This window comes from Salmo trutta, chromosome 24 (assembly GCF_901001165.1).
Source record: "Salmo trutta chromosome 24, fSalTru1.1, whole genome shotgun sequence".
Lineage (NCBI taxonomy): Eukaryota > Metazoa > Chordata > Actinopteri > Salmoniformes > Salmonidae > Salmo > Salmo trutta.
Window position 1 is genome coordinate 32,299,418 of NC_042980.1, and position 17,710 is coordinate 32,317,127.

The 17,710-nt window shown below is 43.8% G+C and overlaps 1 protein-coding gene across 1 annotated transcript in view; it reads left to right on the forward strand.

Annotated features, from left to right (window-relative positions):
• Window positions 1-17,710, forward strand: part of LOC115161126 (anosmin-1) — a 75,293-nt gene that overhangs the window by 24,589 nt on the left and 32,994 nt on the right. The window contains exon 3 of the mRNA XM_029711882.1: window positions 17,601-17,663. Within this exon, the coding sequence (XP_029567742.1) occupies window positions 17,601-17,663 (63 nt within the window). The remainder of the gene's footprint in view (window positions 1-17,600; window positions 17,664-17,710) is intronic.

The window sequence follows — 17,710 nt, forward strand, 5'->3', positions numbered from 1 at the left end:
TGTCACGACTTCCGCCGAAGTCGGTCCCTTTCCTTGCTCGTTCGGCGGTCGACGTCACCGGCCTTCTAGCCATTGCCGATCCACTTTTCATTTTTCTTTTGTTTTGTCTTTGTTTTACACACCTGGTTTCAATTCCTTAATTAAAGGTTCATTATTTAACCCTCTGTTTTCCCCATGGTATTTGTGCGTGTTTGTTCATTGTTAAGTGGTTGGTATTTCTGTGAGCTGGTGTGTTTCCCAGCGTGGAATAGATTTTTGGTTTATTTTTGAGTAAAGTTACGTTTTTACTCAGTTCTGTGTCCTGCGCCTGACTTTGTCCGACCCGCCACACACTGACACTTGACAGAAATACAGGGGGCGGAGATCAGGGTGCCTTGTGAGAATTTATCGGCGAGTGGGTAAATCGCCTCTACCATCCGTTTTGTTGGCCAACGTGCAATCACTGGGAAAATAAACTGGATGATCTCTACTCAAAATTATCCTACCAACAGGACATTAAACTGTAATATCTTATGTTTCACCGTTGTGACTGAACGATGACACGAATAATATTCAGTTGGCTGGGTTTTCCGTGCATCGGCAGGACAGAACAGCTACGTCTGGTAAGACGAGGGGTGGGGATGTGTCTATTTGTCAATAACAGCTGGTGTGCGATGTCTAATATTAAGGAGGTCTTGAGGTATTGCTCGCCTGAGGTGGAGTACCTCATGATAAACTGTAGACCACAATATCTACCAAGAGAGTTTTCATCATATTTTTCGTAGCCGTCTATTTACCACCACAAACCGATGCTGGCACTAAGACCGCACTCAACGAGCTGTATAAGGCCATAAGCAAACAAAAAATGCTCACCCAGAAGCGGCACTCCTAGTGGCCGGGGACTTTAATGCGTTTTACCTAATTTCTACCAGCAGGGGGGGAAAAGAACTTTAGACCACCTTTAATCCACACACAGAAACCCATAAAGCTTTCCCTCGCCATCCATTTGGCAAATCTGACCATAATTCTATCCTCCTGATTCCTGCTTACAAGCGAATACTAAATCAGAAGTACCAGTGACTCGCTCAATACGGAAGTGGTCAGATGACGCGGATGCTAGCACAGACTGGAATATGTTCCGGGATTCATCCAATTGCATTGAGGAGTATACCACCTCAGTCACCGTCTTCATCAATAAGTGCATCGACGACATTGTCCCCACAGTGACCGTACATACATATCCCAACCAGAAGCCATGGATTACAGGCAACATCCGCACCGAGCTGAAGGCTAGCGCTGCTGCTTTCAAGGAGCGGGACACTAATCTGGACACTTATAAGAAATCTCGCTATGCCCTTAGACAAACCATCAAACACGGGACTAAGGTTGAATTCTACTACGCTGGTTCTGATGCTCGTTAGATGTGCCATGGCTTGCAAACTATTACGGACTACAAAGGGAAACCCAGCCGTGAGCAACCCAGTGACGAGAGCCTACCAGACGAGCTAAATGCCTTTTTTATGCTCGCTTCCAGGCAAGCAACACTGAAGCATGCATGTGAGCTCCAGCTGTTTCCAGATTACTTTAAACAGGTCAACATTCACAAAGCCTCGGGGCCCAGATGGATTACCAGGACGTGTACTCAGAGTATGCGTGGTCCAACTGGAAAGCTTTCAACCTCTCCCTGACCGAGTCTGTAATACCTACATGTTTCAAGCAGACCACCATAGTCCCTGTGCCCAAGAAGCGAATGTAACCTTCCTGAATGACTACCGCCCCATAGCACTCATGTCGGCAGCCATGAAGTGCTTTGAAAAGCTGGTCATGGCTCACATCAACACCATCGTCCCGGAAACCCGAGACCCTGTCCAATTCGCATACCGCCCCAACAGATTCACAGATTAAGAAATCTCAGTCGCACTCCACACTGACCTTTTTTCTGCCTGGACAAAAGGAACACCTACATTACCAGTCAAAAGTTTCGACACCTGCTCATTCAAGGGTTTTTATTTATTTAGGCTATTTTCTACATTAGAGCACAATGTTGTTTTGAAAACATTGGATGGATAATGGTATTCACAAAGTTTTATAACTACTTCTCTTTCATGGTCGTTTAGAGTTGGCATGTAATATTTAATTGTGTTAAAGAACAAGAAATGTATGTTGACTTGTCATGCATTCCTGCTGCTCATAATTGTTATTACCCTGTTAATTATATTGGTGCATGAGCTATAAAAAATATTCTGGGGAATATTTAATTGCTATATGCTTTGACAGTTTATGACTAGGGTTGCAATATTCCGGTAACTTTCAATAAATTCCCTGGTTTTACAGAAATCCAACCGGGATTTCTGAAAAACCAGGGTCTTTATTGAAAGTTACCGGAATTTTGCAACTCTACTTATGATTGACACCAAATGGCGGATGTCAAGTGGTTGATAAATGAGTTGTAGAAACAAATCTGAGATAATAACCGAGGGCCTTGTGAAAGTAGTTGATGAACTCTAGGAAGAGGGGAATGGAAACCAGACTGTTTTCTCCACTAGTCTGTTATGACAGACATATAGAAAGAGTCTGTGTGTTCTTTACGCTGTGCTGTGAACCTATGAGAGGGCGTATGGTGACATGAGTCATGTAATCCATGGTTAACATCATAACACAAACCAATGAGAATGCCTTTGAAGTCTACATCGTCTTGAGTCAAACCAGAGCTTGAAGTGTGTGTGTGTGTGTGTGTGTGTGTGTGTGTGTGTGAAGGATGTCACACTGCTTGCTTAGAGAGTACCCTTTCCTCCTGATTCGGCTCACACTGAGGCTTCGACCCAGGACCTCTGCGTTGCTAGCACACGTGACCGTCTTCCCAAAGGTGGCATGCAAAAAGCTAGATAAAAGTAGGGAGGTGCATCTTTCCCTCTCAAGATGATGCGTATCTAGATACATGGGCTCCGATATGATACAGGAATGATACGTTTTTGATGCGATTTGGTTGGATTAGAGCATGTATATGTCTAAATTGGGGTACGCTTAACGCCTGGGGTACGCACTATGCCGTCGGGGGTACGCCAAATAAAAATGTGACTCGCATTTAAAAAAATAATAATAATCTTCACATTTTCAAACAGTCCATTTATATTTTCCAACGAGGTTATATATTTAGGTGAGTGTTTTTTTTCTCTCGCCTGAGTAGCCTCGTTTCACTGCCAAAAATAAAATTAAACCATCTAGTATTCAGCGAAATAACACAATGTCAAATACAGGTAGCCTAGTCAAATAATTAACATCCAATCACATTAACCGTTACTCTCTCGCGAGAATTCCACTAGCGGTCCGTATGTAGCCAAACGTAGCTGCTGCTCATTCCGTTTACTTGAAAATGGATAAATGGTTAAAAAAATAAGGCCCACATCCATAGAGACACATACCAGCTCTACTGGTAGTACTGCTACTACCAGCAGTACTACACCTGCACCTGTCGACGACACAAGTTGTTCTGCTTCCACGAGCACATCCAATGCTAACATCAGTAACTCTACATTTGTTGTTAGCCCAGCTAGCATGGACACTGACAGTTGTGAATCTAATGCATCCGAAGTGCTACTGCCCCCTTTTTGAGTGAGAATTAAGATGACTTTCAAGGAGTAAGACATATATAAAAGCAACAGATACCATTTAATAAGAAGGGGCTAGAAGCGTCTTATATGGGGAGCTACCGAGTGGCTTGGACAGGCAAGCCCCATACAATTGTGGAAGACTTAATTTTTCCTGCTGCCGCGGATATGACTGGGACAATGCTGGGGGAAAAGGCCCAAAAAACTATACAGAAAATGTCTTCATCAAACAACACTGTTTCACGATGCATCAGTGACACGGCAGGAGATTTTGAAACAATTACTGCTTCGCATACAAGCCAGTAAATTCCATGCGTTACAGCTGGATGAGTCAACAGACGGGGCGGGCCTGGCACAGCTCCTGGTATATGTCCGTTACATTTATGGGGGGCCAATTAAGGAAGCCATCTCTTCTGGAAACCAGAACAACAGGAGAGGCTATTTCTAAAGTTCTGGACAGCTTTGTGACATCAAATGGACTTTGGTGGTCAAGATGTGTTGGTATCTGTACTGATGGTGCAAAAGCCATGACATGGAGACATAGTGGAGTGGTAACACGCATGCATGCAGTTGCTCCCGAAGCCACTTGGGTACACTGCAGCATCCACCGAGAGGCTCTTGCTGCCATGGGAATGCCTGACAGCTTGAAAGACGTTTTGGACACTACAGTGAAAATGGTTAACTTTGTTAAAGCAAGGCCCCTGAACTCTCATTTTTTGCACTATGCAATGATATGGGCAGCGACCATGTAACGCTTTTACAACATATTGAAGTGCACTGGTTTTCAAGGGGCAAAGTATTGACACTTAATAAAAATATTATTATATATATATATTTTTTTTTTTGGAGAGACGAGCTTAAAGTTTTCTTTACTGACCATAATTTTCACTTGTCTGACCGCTTGCATGATGATTGAGTTTCTCACACGACTGGCCTATCTGCGTGATGTTTTTCTCGCCTGAATGATCTGAATCTGGGATAACATGGACTCTCAAGAACTATATTCAATGTGCGGGACAAAATTGAGGCTATGATTGAGAAGTTGGAGCTCTTCTCTGTCTGCATTGACAAGGACAACACACAAGTCTTTCCATCATTGTTTGGTTCTTTTGTGTGCAAATGAACTCAAGCTTACGGACAATGTCAAATGTGATATAGCGAAGCACCTGAGTCAGTTGGGTGAGCAATTATGCAGGTACTTTCCCAAAACGGATGACACAAACAACTCGATTCGTTATCCCTTTCATGCCCTGCCTCCAGTCCACTTATGGATATCTGATCAAGAGAGCCTCATTGAAATTGCAACAAGCGGTTCTGTGAAAATTGAATTTAATCAGAAGCCAGTGACAGATTTCTGGATTGGGCTGCGCTTAGAGTATCCTGCCTTGGCAAATCGCGCTGTTAAGAAAATAATGCCCTTTGCAACCACGTATGTATGTGAGAGTAGATTCTCGGCCATCACCAGCATGAAAACTAAATACAGGCATAGATTGTGTATGGAAAATTATTTAAGACAGACTCTCTCCAATACAACACAACATTGCAGAGTTATTTGCATCCTTTCAAGCACACCATTCTCATTAACCTGTGGTGAGTTATTCATAATTGTTGATGAACAAATAAAGTTTTATATGTAAGATGGTTAAATAAAGAGCATAATTATTGATTATTACCAAGACAGTTGTGAAGAGGCCTCGACAAAACCTTTCCCCCTGTAAAGTTTTGGCATGGGTCCCCAGATCCTCAAATAGTTCTACAGCTGCACCATTGAGAGCTTCCTGACCGGCTGCATCACCACGTGGTATGGCAACTGCTCGGCATCTGACCGTAAGGCCCTATGGAGGCTCTCTACAGACAGATTTACATCTACACCCCCCCCCCCACTCCATTCCAATTTTCACTGCTGCTACGTGTTTTCTATTATCTACGCATAGTCACTTTACCCATACCTACATGTACAAATTACCTCAACTAACCTGTACCCCCGCACATTGTACCGGTACCCCCTGTATATATCCTCGTTATTGTTATTTTGTTACTTTTTTATAATTTTTTACTTACCTTTTATTTAGTAAATATTTTCTTAACCAACAGTGCAGTTCAAGAAAGAGTTAAGGGATTGTTAGTAAGCATTTCATTGTAACCTGTGACAAATAAGATTTGATTTGAATGCCAGGCACACCGGTTTGGGTTTTTCACGCTCAACAGTTTCCAGTGTATATCAATAATGGTCCACCACCCAAAGGACATCCAGACAACTTAACACAACTGTGGGAAGCGTTGGAATCAACATGGGCCAGCATCCCTGCAAAATGCTTTCGACACCTTGTAGAGTCCATGCCCCGATGAATTGACGCTGCTGTGAGGACAAAATGGGGTGCAACTCAACATTAGAAAGGTGTTCCGAATGTTTGTACACTCACTGTACATGATTGTTCATAGCAAAACTATTGCTGATGGTGAACTTGAACAATTGACATAAAATCGACAATAACCTACCCAATTAACGTTGGTTGTCACTCAACTAATAAAGCCTAATATTGCTCCAGCCGTTTTACAAACATTTTGAATGCTGAAGGTGACTGGGGGCCTACCTTTCGTTAGTCAGTGCATGAAGCAGCGACCAGTGTGACTAACACACGCATGTGTCCGGGCGTGGCGATTCCACCCTGTTGTGGACGTCCCCATTTGAAATGCATGACATCTGGCGTAACGTAATGGAGTGCTTATGGATAATGTGAACGAGGCTTAAGTTTCACACATCCCCATGTGCTACATGTGCATGGATGCGTGTGTCTGTTTGTGCGTGTGTGCTGGGGGGGGTGTAGAATCAAGTTTCAAGTTAGAGCACTTCAGTTAATCGGCCTCCTTCTCCTCCAACCTTGACATACCTAATCCAATCACACACACTAGTGTGGCAGTGTGCCTTGACTGAATTTCCAAACGCACCTGTGTTGGTTTACTGCACACACACAGAGAGAGACAACTTGAGAGCCTAATGCACACCCACACCTCATGTTACTCACAGTCCACTGAAGGAACGTCGACGGTTTACTGAACTCAAGGTACACTGAACTTTATAGTGTAATAGCTCACGATAGTCACTCCACCCAGATTTATTGTCAACATTTTTACAATCCTATGAAAGTTAATGGCAAATCAAAGACCTATTGGACAGCCTTCAGAGCATACGATTTTCTACTTATTCACATTATTCACAACCCAACACTCGATGAAATATGTTTAAACTGTTCTGATGTGTTGACCTCACGCTTGTTTTGATACTCCATGTGTGCATCAGCCGACAGGCAACTCCTCACCAGATGTACAACTTCAATTCATTCATTTTAAATATGTAATGAAATTCACTTAAAAAAAAAAAGTTTTTTAGGACAGGGTTGAAATAAAACGCTTGACTTGAATATGGATTTGGATGGAAATCAAGCTGACTTTTTGAAATCTCTATGCAGTTTGAAGTGGGCCCTCTGCCATGAATAAGAATGAGGGGGAACATGGGGAAGACAGAAGAAACATCAAGAGTAATGGTGCTCATAGCAGCTCTTCTGAGATGGCGGGAGGGAGGGAGGGAAAGGACAGGGATAAAGAGCGAGAACTTTAACCAGGTAGCTCCTGTGTGGATCGATAAATATGAGCTGGGCTCTTAGCAAGCGAGTGGCGCTGGAGTAATTGAGTCTGGTGATGTGTGTGAAAAGTGCCAGGGCAGCAGATAAGGGTCATAACTTATCTGCGATAGGAGGTGAGATTTACAGTGTGTGATCAACAACAGAGATCCCTCCATATAACCCTCTCCCAGAGGAGTTTTGTCCCTACTGCTGCAGCGCTGCATCCTCCCTGGAACTCCAGACACGCCTCGTAAATATCTCCCCCACCACCAACTCACCTCGCTAAGCTGACATTGAACTTCAGGGCCACGATCGATAGTTTCTACTGGCTCCAACCATCTTTGCTTTATAGGGGGGAACGTATACAATGGATTGGGAGGCCTGTTGTGTATTAATAGGGCCTAGGTGACATTCTAGTCAACTTCATAGTTGAAAGAATGGATGGAAAGCTATCATATTGGTTATCCATGTGTAGAAATATTATGTTTATTTTTATGGATCACAGTACGTTTATGAAATGAAGGAATTAATCATATAGCTTGTCGGAAAGCCACACACATCTCTCCTAAACCCCGCCCCATGATTGTACAAATATGCTCAGACGGTATGGGAAAACGTCTCCTATGTAATACGTTAGTATGAATGATGTTCCTGCCTTTTATTATGTCTACAGTGTGTGTTATGTAGCCCGCGGCAATCTCGACTGGTAGCGTTTCACGCTTCATTAACTGAAGCATAACACTTTCTGTGACATTTTATGCAAGACATTTTTCAGAGTTTGTTGTTCCAGCTGTCCCCGTTGGGAAGTGAGCCTTTTTTACGATGGACTAAGATGCCCAGCCGCCCGGGGAAGTGGAAGTTCTAGGATTCTCACACACACACACACACACACACACACACACACACACACACACACACACAGAGCTAAGCAGTATTTCCCCCCCCCCCCCCCCCACTCCGTAACAAACTGAGGACGGGGCTGTGGCATCGGCAGCCATTGTCCCTGACTCTCACATCAGCCCCACAGAAAGCCTTTCAGGGCTCACCAGTGCAACAACTGCTGTGTTTTACTACAGCGTGAAATGGGCAGTGATGGGCCATGGCTGGCTCTACTTCGCCATGCAGAATGTACTGTATCACTCACTGTTTTGGGAGGATGATAAGGACACAAAGGGAGAGTCGGGAGCACAAACACTATTGTTGATACATTGCTCTAGCCAAGAGCTGTGGTGGAACTCAAGCCTCTACCGATAGTCAATGTGCTCGTTCACATCTGGGAGTGAAAACAGTTCAATTCACCATATTTGTTTGTGTAGAAACTTGCATATAAATATGTTAACGCATCATAGAACAATCTCATGTAGGGTTGTTATTCCAAAAGATGTTAGCCTGGATGCCAGTCTTAGGCATTAGCTTCAACTCTATCTCAGACTGACACCCAGGTTAACCAGACAGATGCAACATGACCAGCACAATTAGCCGCCTTCCCTTCCATGTTGTCTTTTGATTGATGAGTCACCTTTGTAATTATACAGAGCGTCTCCTATTTGCTTTGGCAAGACATCTGTCATGGCTCACGCCCCCTCTCCTACTAAAATGTCAGTTCTGTGGGTGTGACTGTCGAGAAACGCTGACAGATTGTCAGTTACCTGGGAGAGCTCTCACAGTGAGGAACTCAAATGCTTATATTATTTTATGACATATCCACTCCCTCAGAGAAAGAGATTGTCAGACAGGTAAAATCCTTAGGAATGCACTTTTTTTTATTGTATGAAAACATATTTTTGTACAAAATTATTGTGAGACGAATGTCGAAAGTGATAAGCTTCATGCACTAACATACAAGGTCGGATCTATGTTGTAATCTTTTGAGCATGGAATGCCATCTGAATTCCACTTGTCTTGACACGCAAGCATTTCAAACGCAAGTATCAATCCATTTTCACTTCACATATAAACTCAGCAAAAAAAGAAACGTCCCTTTTTCAGGACACTGTCTTTCAAAGATAATTCGAAAAAATCCAAATATCTTCAGGGTTTTAACACTGTTCCCATGCTTGTTCAATGAACCATAAACAATGAATGAACATGCACCTGTGGAACAGTCGTTAAGACACTAACAGCTTACAGACGGTAGGCAATTAAGGTCACAGTTATGACAACTTAAGACACTAAAGAGGCCTTTCTACTGACTCTGAAAATACCAAAAGAAAGATGCCCAGCGTTCCTGCCATGGCCAGCGAAGAGCCCGGATCTCAATCCCATTGAGCACGTCTGGGACCTGTTGGATCAGAGGGTGAGGGCTAGGGTCATTCCCCACAGAAATGTCCGGGAACTCGCAGGTACCTTTGTGGAAGAGTAACATCTCACAGCAAGAACTGGCAAATCTGGTCCAGTCCATGAGGAGATGCACTGCAGTACTTAATGCAGCTGGTGGCCACACCAGATACTGACTGTTCATTTTGATTTTGACCCCCTCCCTTTGTTCAGGAACACATTATTCAATTTCTGTTAGTCACATGTCTGTGGAACTTGTTCAGTTTATGTCTCAGTTGTTGAATCTTGTTGTGTAAACATTTGTATGACCATATGTTAAGTTTGCTGAAAATAAACGCAGTTGACAGTGGGAGGACGTTTCTTTTTTTTCTGCTGAGTTTAGATCCAATTGTGATGAACCATACAGGGACCTGAGCCTTTCTTCAACCAATGGAATGCATTTATTCCCATGCACACATGATCTTTTAATGGGAAAATTGGCTTGATCCCACGGCTTACGTGTGTATGTTAAGTGATTTGTAGAGGGGATTTTGGGGCTTTGGCATGTGCTGTGTCTGCTGGCTGAGGTTCCTTTAGGCTAGATAGGCTGGTCGTTAGTGCTGCTACTACCCAGGAAGCCTACTATACTTTACTGCAACTGGAAATGTGTTACATTAAATGTGCTACTTTAAGCCTATCATTTGTGAGGACATATGCGGTTTTGAAAGACACTTCAGTAGGATTATGTAAACATGCATTATATTATGAATGAGTATGTTATTGAATGTAAAACTATTGCTCTAATGCACTTGAAGTTTTCTTGAAAGTTATTTCAGTGTTTCCCCCCCTGTGTTTTCTTTTGAGTCTCCAGGGGTTCATTCTGAACTTGTGCTCATCACATACAGTCAATACTGTACTTGGTTTTAGGGGAGGTTGAAGCCACTGAAGAAAAATGTAACTGTCTCCCGCCTCTATCCCCTTTCTCTCACTCCTCAACACTTGAGTGTCCAGATAGTGTTCCTCCAACCCCAATCAGGAGGCGAGACCAAGCGATCAGAGTTCTGAGAGCACAGTGTGTAATTGAGAACTGGCAGGTGAGCTGAGCGCAGGGCCCTGATTGCTCCATGTTCCTCCCAGAAGCCAGGTTTACGCACTCCATAAAAAGCAAATAAACTTTTCACTGGAAATGGAATAACGACAGATGCTGCTAATGAGCTAATTAAAAACTCATAAACACAGATTCAGCTCCCTGACTGAGATGAGTCATTTCTTACATCAACGGTGCATTTTAAGAGATTATTATACGCTCGTCTCTGTCAGTGAAACATGGACAAATACTGTACTTTATCCTCTGACTGACTAATATACTGTATCTAATGGTCTTTGAGACTGAAGCGAGACATCCAGAAGTCTCTGGCCACAAGTTCACCTCATGAATACTCATTAGCTCTCATTTCTCCTCTCACGTAAGGCCTCCATCTCGTTTATCAAAGATGATTCCCCCCTGCTGACCAACATATTGGACTTTCCCATACGAGGAATGCGGTGGTGGAGTCTGACAGTTAGCTGCTGGGTTTCTGTTGGAGCTGGTGCAGAGGGTCTAAATTGAATGGAGCTGACAAGCTCTGGCAGGTTTCTGGTCAATGTGGTTTTGGCCCGTCCCAGTGGCTACACAGAAGCAGTGGTTCCTCTGTGGGAGACTCTCCTACGGGCTCTGCCGGTACCACTGGTTCTGTAGCAGCCAACTAGCAGCACCAGGAACACATCAACCTCCAGCCCCTTTATCCTACCTGAGGTTTTGAACTCATGCCCCTTTTCTGCGGTGGCATCTGATGCCTGATTCTCTTGGACATGCATGAACTTTCATGTTTTATTACATTTAGCCTTATTGAGTTTGATTTGGGGAGGGCGAGCGGTTGTATTTACAGCGATTGGAGTCTGACCGTTATTGGTGTATTTTCATTTTCAATTCCTCATCTGGCATGTTGGGCTAAACAACTTGCACTGCAGTCACAACTAGGCTGCTCTTTGATCCCAGGCCCGCGCCAAACATCCTGTAAATAAATTCCACGTGTTTGAAAAGGGAATCCCAAGAACATTTTAACTGGGTGTGTATCATCTATTAACCATGCTATATGTGTACGACTGGTCGAGGTTCAGAGAGAGGGAGAGCATTGGTGCCAGTGCCAAACTGTATCAGGTCCAGACATGAGGTGGAAGGGGGGAAGAGGGTGGTTGAGGGGGGGTTATGCTGATGCATTTTTTTAAAGGAATTTGTCAAGGGCAGAAGAGCCAGACAAAATATCCCAGCTATTGAATGGATTTTGGGAGTCACGACAACTTTGTGCTCTTTGTTCTATTCAGAAACAAATCCCCCTTGGGCCTTGGCCTGTTACCTCCTTTTGTCGAAAATTGTTCATGTTCTCTGAAGGTATGTGGGGCATCTTCAACAAAGAGGTATGATCGCTGATTTGCAGTGTGTGCCATGGAAGTGGCTGAGGGAGGTGCTTGGCAGTCGTCGGGAGAATTCTACTATATGCACTTTGTTACAACACTGTACATTTACCAGTAATATAATGTTTAATGCACATTTCGGATGAGAGATGCATAATTGGTACTATACCCGCTAGTTATCAAAATTCAGAAAAGAGCTATTCAATTCTACAACCACCTAAAAGGAAGCGAAGCATATTCCACCACAAAGCCCTCACCTACAGAAAGATGAACCTAGAGAAGAGTCACCTCAGCCAGCTGCTTCTGGGGCTCTGTTCACAAACAGAGCTCCGGGGCAGCAATGAAATTACACCCAACCAAATTATGAGAAAGTAAAAAAAGATTAACTATTTGACACTGGAAAGAATCATCCAAAAAACAAAACATATTGGAATGCTCTCTGGCTCTAAACTGAGTACAGTTGCAGAATACCTGACCACTGTGATTGACTCAAAATTAAGAAATCCTTGACTATGTACAGACTCTGAGCATAGCCATGCTATTGAGAGAGGTCGCCACAGGCAGACCTGGCACTTAAGAGAAGACAGGATTGCTCCCACTGTCCACAAAATTAGGTGGAACCTGAGCTGCACTTCCTAACCTCCTGCCAAATGTATAACCACATTAGAGACATATTTGCCAGCAGCAAAATATGTGGCCCGTTGCCATGAGAAAAGGGCAACCAGTGGAACACAAACATTGTAAAATACCACCGAATATTTATCTTCCCCTAATATTTGTACTACAACTAATTGCACATTGCTAAAACATTGTACATGGCTGATAATAGCTGCTTGCATTGGATGGCGCCGGAGATGAAGGCAGACGTTTTACGTGTCACCAACCGATTGTGTTTTTTTGTTTTGTTTTATTTGCAACTCATTTTTTTACATAGTTTTTACATAATGTTGCCGCTACCTTTTCGGTCTCTTATGACCGAAAATAACTTCTTGACATCAGGACTGCGATTACTCTCCACGGACTGGCAGAATACTTTTTTTCCCTTTTAACGAGTCTGACGAGGCCAACGCGAACAATATACTGCTTTCTCGGGAACAGGCCCAGATCCCCGTGATTTGCGTAAAGATGAAGTGGAGAAAAAGGAGGGCGGGCTGCCTTCTGAGACATTGTAGGCGATTCAATAAACCCACACTTCCTTCCATTCTGCTAGCAAACGTGCAATCTTTGGACAATAAAATAGATGCCCTACGCGGAAGATTAAACTACCAACAGGACATTCAAAACTGTAATATCTTAAGCTTCACGGAGACGTGGCTGAACCGCGACACTATCAACGTACAGCTGGCTGGTTATACGCTGCACCGGCAGGCTAGAACAGCAGTGTCTGGTAAGACCAGGGGCGGCGGACTATGTATTTTTGTGTGGTGCACGATATCTAAGGAAGTCTCAAACTATTGCTCGCCTGAGGTAGAGTATGTCATGATAAACTGTAGACATACCTAGAGAATATTAATCTTTATTTTTCGTAGCTGTTTACATACCACCACAGTCAGAGGCTGGCACTAAGACGGCATAGAATTTGCTGTATTCCACCATAAGCAAACAAGAAAATGCTCACCCAGAGGTGGCGCTCCTAGTAGCCGGGGACTTTAATGCAGGAAAACTTAAATTCGTTTTACCAAATTTCTATCAGCATGTTAAATGTGTGACTAGAAGGGGAAAAAAACTCTGGTCCACCTTTATTCCACACACAGAGATGCATACAAAGCTCTCCCTCGCTCCCCATTTGGCAAATCTGACCATAATTCTATCCTCCTGATTCTTGCTTACAAGCAAAATTGAAGCAGGAAGGACCAGTGACTAGATCCAATAAAGAAGTGGTCAGATGAAGCAGATGCTAAGCTACAGGACTGTTTTCCTAGTACAGACTGGGATATGTTCCGGGATTCCTCCGATGGTTTTGAGGAGTACACCACATCAGTCATTGGCTTCATCAATAAGTGCATCGATGACTCCGTCCCCACAGTGACCGTACATACATGCCCCAACCAGAAGCCATGGATTACAGGAAACATCCGCACTGAACTAAAGGCTAGAGCTGTCACTTTCAAGGAGCAGGACTCTAACCCGGAAGCTTATAAGAAATCCCGCTATGCCCTCCGATGGACCATCAAACAGGCAAAGCATCAATACAGGACTAAGATCGAATCGTACAACACCGGGTCTGATGCTCGTCGGATGTGGCAGGGCATGCAAAACATTAGAGACTACAAAGGGAAGCACAGCCGAGAGCTGCCCAGTGACACGAGCCTACCAGACGAGCTAAACTACTTCTATGCTCGCTTCAAGGCAAATAACACTGTAACATGCATGAGAGCACCAGCCGTTTTGGAAGACGGTGATCACGCTCTCCGCAGCCGATGTGATTAAGACCTTTAAACAGGTCAACATTCAAGACAGCCACAGGGCCAGACGGATTACCAGGATGTGTACTGCGAGCTTGCGCTGACCAACTGGCAAGTGTATTCACTGACATTTTCAACCTCTCCCTGTCCGAGTCTGTAATACCAACATGTTTCAAGCAGACCACCATAGTGCTTGTGCCCAAGAACACTAAGGTAACCTGCCTAAATGACTACCGACCCGTAGCACTCACGTCTGTAGCCATGAAGTGCTTCGAAAGTCCGGTCATGGCTCACATCAACACCATTATCCCAGAAACCCTAGACCACTCCAATTTGCATACCGCCCCAGCAGATCCACAGATGATGCAATCTCTATTGCACTACACACTGCACATTCCCACCTGGAAAAAAGGAACACCTACAATTGAAGTTTACATAGACTCAGGTTGGAGTCATTAAAACTTGTTTTTCAACTTCTCCACAAATTCCTTGTCAACAAGCTATAGTTTTGGCAAGTCGGTTAGGACATCTACTGTGTGCATGACACAAGTCATTTTTCCAACAATTTGTTTTATAGACAGATTATTTCACTTATACTTCACTGTTTCACAATTCCAGTGGGTCAGAAGTTTACATACACTAAGTTGACTGTGCCTTTAAACAACGTGGAAAATTCCAGAAAATTATGTCATGGCTTTAGAAGTTTGTGATAAGCTAATTGACATCATTTGAGTCAATTGGAGGTGTACCTGTGGATGTATTTCAAGGCCTGCATTCAAACTCAGTGCTCTTTGCTTGACATCATGGGAAAATCTAAAGAAATCGACCAAGACCCCAGAAAAAATTTTTTGACCTCCACAAGTCTGGTTCATCCTTGGGAGCAATTTCTGGAGGAAACGGGTACAAAAGTCTCTATCCACAGTAAAATGGACGCTATGTTGACATATCCTGAAAGGCCGCTCAGCAAGGAAGAAGCCACTGCTCCTAAACCGCCATAAAAAAGCCAGACTACGGTTTGCAACTGCACATGGGGACAAAGATCGTACTTTTTGGAGAAATGCCATCTGGTCTGATGAAAGAAAAATAGAACTGTTTGGCCATAATGACCATTGTTATGTTTGGTGGAAAAAGGGGGAGGCTTGCAAGCCGAAGAACACCATCCCAAACGTGCAGCATCATGTTGTGGAGATGCTTTGCTGCAGGTGGGACTGGTGCACTTCACAAAATAGATGGAATCATGAGGAAGTACAATAATGTGGATATATTGAAGAAACATCTCAAGACATCAGTCAGAAAGTTAATGCTTGGTTGCAAATAGGTCTTCCAAATGGACAACGACCAGACTTGCAAGCAAAGTTGTGGCAAAATGGCTTAAGGACAACAAAGTCAAGGTACTGGAGTGGTCATCGCAAAGTCCTGACCTCAATCCCATAGAACATTTGTGGGCAGAACTGAAAAATCGTGTGCGAGCAAGGAGGCCTACAAACCTGACTCCGTTACACCATCTCTGTCAGAAGGAATGGACCAAAATTATTGAGGAAGCTTGTGGAAGGCTACCCAAAACGTTTGACCCAAGTTAAACAATTTAAAGGCAATGCTTCACTCAATTAGTATTTGGTATGTAAACTTTTGACCCACTGCGAATGTGATGAACGAAATAAATAATTCTCTGCTATTATTCTGACATTTCACGTTCTTAAAATAAAGTGGTGATCCTAACTGACCTAAGACAGGAAATGTTTAATGTCAGGAATTGTGAAAATAGGAGTTTAAATGTATTTGGCTAAGGTGTATGTAAACTGTATGTGAGGATGCTGTTCATTGACTACAGCTCAGCGTTCAACACCATAGTGCCCTCAAAGCTCATCACTAAGCTAATAACCCTGGGACTAAACACCTCCCTCTGCAACTGGATCCTGGACTTCCTGATGGGATGCCCCGAGTTGGTAAGCGTAGGTAACAACATATCCGCCACGCTGATCCTCAACACAGGGCCCCCTCAGGTGTGCGTGCTCAGTCCCCTCCTGTACTCCCTGTTCACTCATGACTGCACGGCCAGGCATGACAACAACACCATCATGAAGTTTGCCGATGACACAACAGTGGTAGGCCTGATCACCGACAACGATACAGCCTATAGGGAGGTGGTCAGAGACCTGGCCGTGTGGTGCCAGGACAACAACCTCTCCCTCAACATGATCAAGACAAAGGAGTTGATTGTGGACTACAGGAAAAGGTGGACAGAGCACGCTCCCATTCTCATCGACGGGGCTGCAGTGGAGCAGGTTGAGAGCTTCAAGTTCCTTGGTGTCCACATCACCAACAAACTAACATGGTCCAAACACACCAAGACAGTTGTGAAGAGGGCACAACAAAGCCTGTTCCCCCTCAGGAGACTGAAATCCTCAGATCCTCAACAGTTTCTACAGCTGCACCATCGAGAGCATCCTGACTGATTGCGTCACTGCCTGGTATGGCAACTGCTTGGCCTACGACCGCAGGGCACTACAGAGGGTTGTGTGAAGGGCCCAGTACATTACTGGGGCCAAGCTTCCTGCCATCCAGGACCTCTATACCAGGCGGTGTCAGAGGCCCTAAAAATTCTCAGCCACCCTAGTCATAGACTGTTCCCTCTGCTACCGGACGACAAGCGGTACCGGAGAACCAAGTCAAGGTCCAAGAGGCTTTGAAACAGCTTCTACCCCCAAGCCTTAAGACTCCTGGACACCTAATCAAATGGCTACCCAGATTATTTGCATTGCTACCACTGCTACTCTCTGTTATCTATATATTGTCACTTTAATAACTCTACCTACATGTACATATTTCATCAACTAACCGGTGCCCCCGCACACTGACTCTGTTCCGATACCCCCCTGTTGTTATTTTACTTCTGCTCTTTAATTACTTGTTACTTTTATTTCTTATTGTTATCCTTATTTTTTTATTTTTATACTGCATTGTTGTTTAGGGGCTCATAAGTAAGCATTTCACTGTAAGGTTTATATTCAGCGCATGTGACTACAATTTGATTAATATAACACTTGAAATGTCTAATAGTTTTACTGTTAATTTTCTAATAGTTTGTTGAATTTGTTTCTTCTCACTTTTGTTTGTTTATTTCACTTGCTTTGGCGATGCATATATACTGTTTTCCCATACCAATAAAGCCCCTTTGAATTTCAATTGAAATGAGTGAGACCCTCCCTCACACACAGTTCTTTGATGTGGCTGTCTCTTTCAAGCACTGACACCCTTCCTTCTCCCTTTCACAGTGCCTGGAGCCCTGCAAGGAATCCTGGGACCTGAAGGAAAACCAGTGCCAGGACTTATGCGAGGTACATATGTCATCTCTGTCTGACTCTGAGTTTGATTGCTCCCTCCA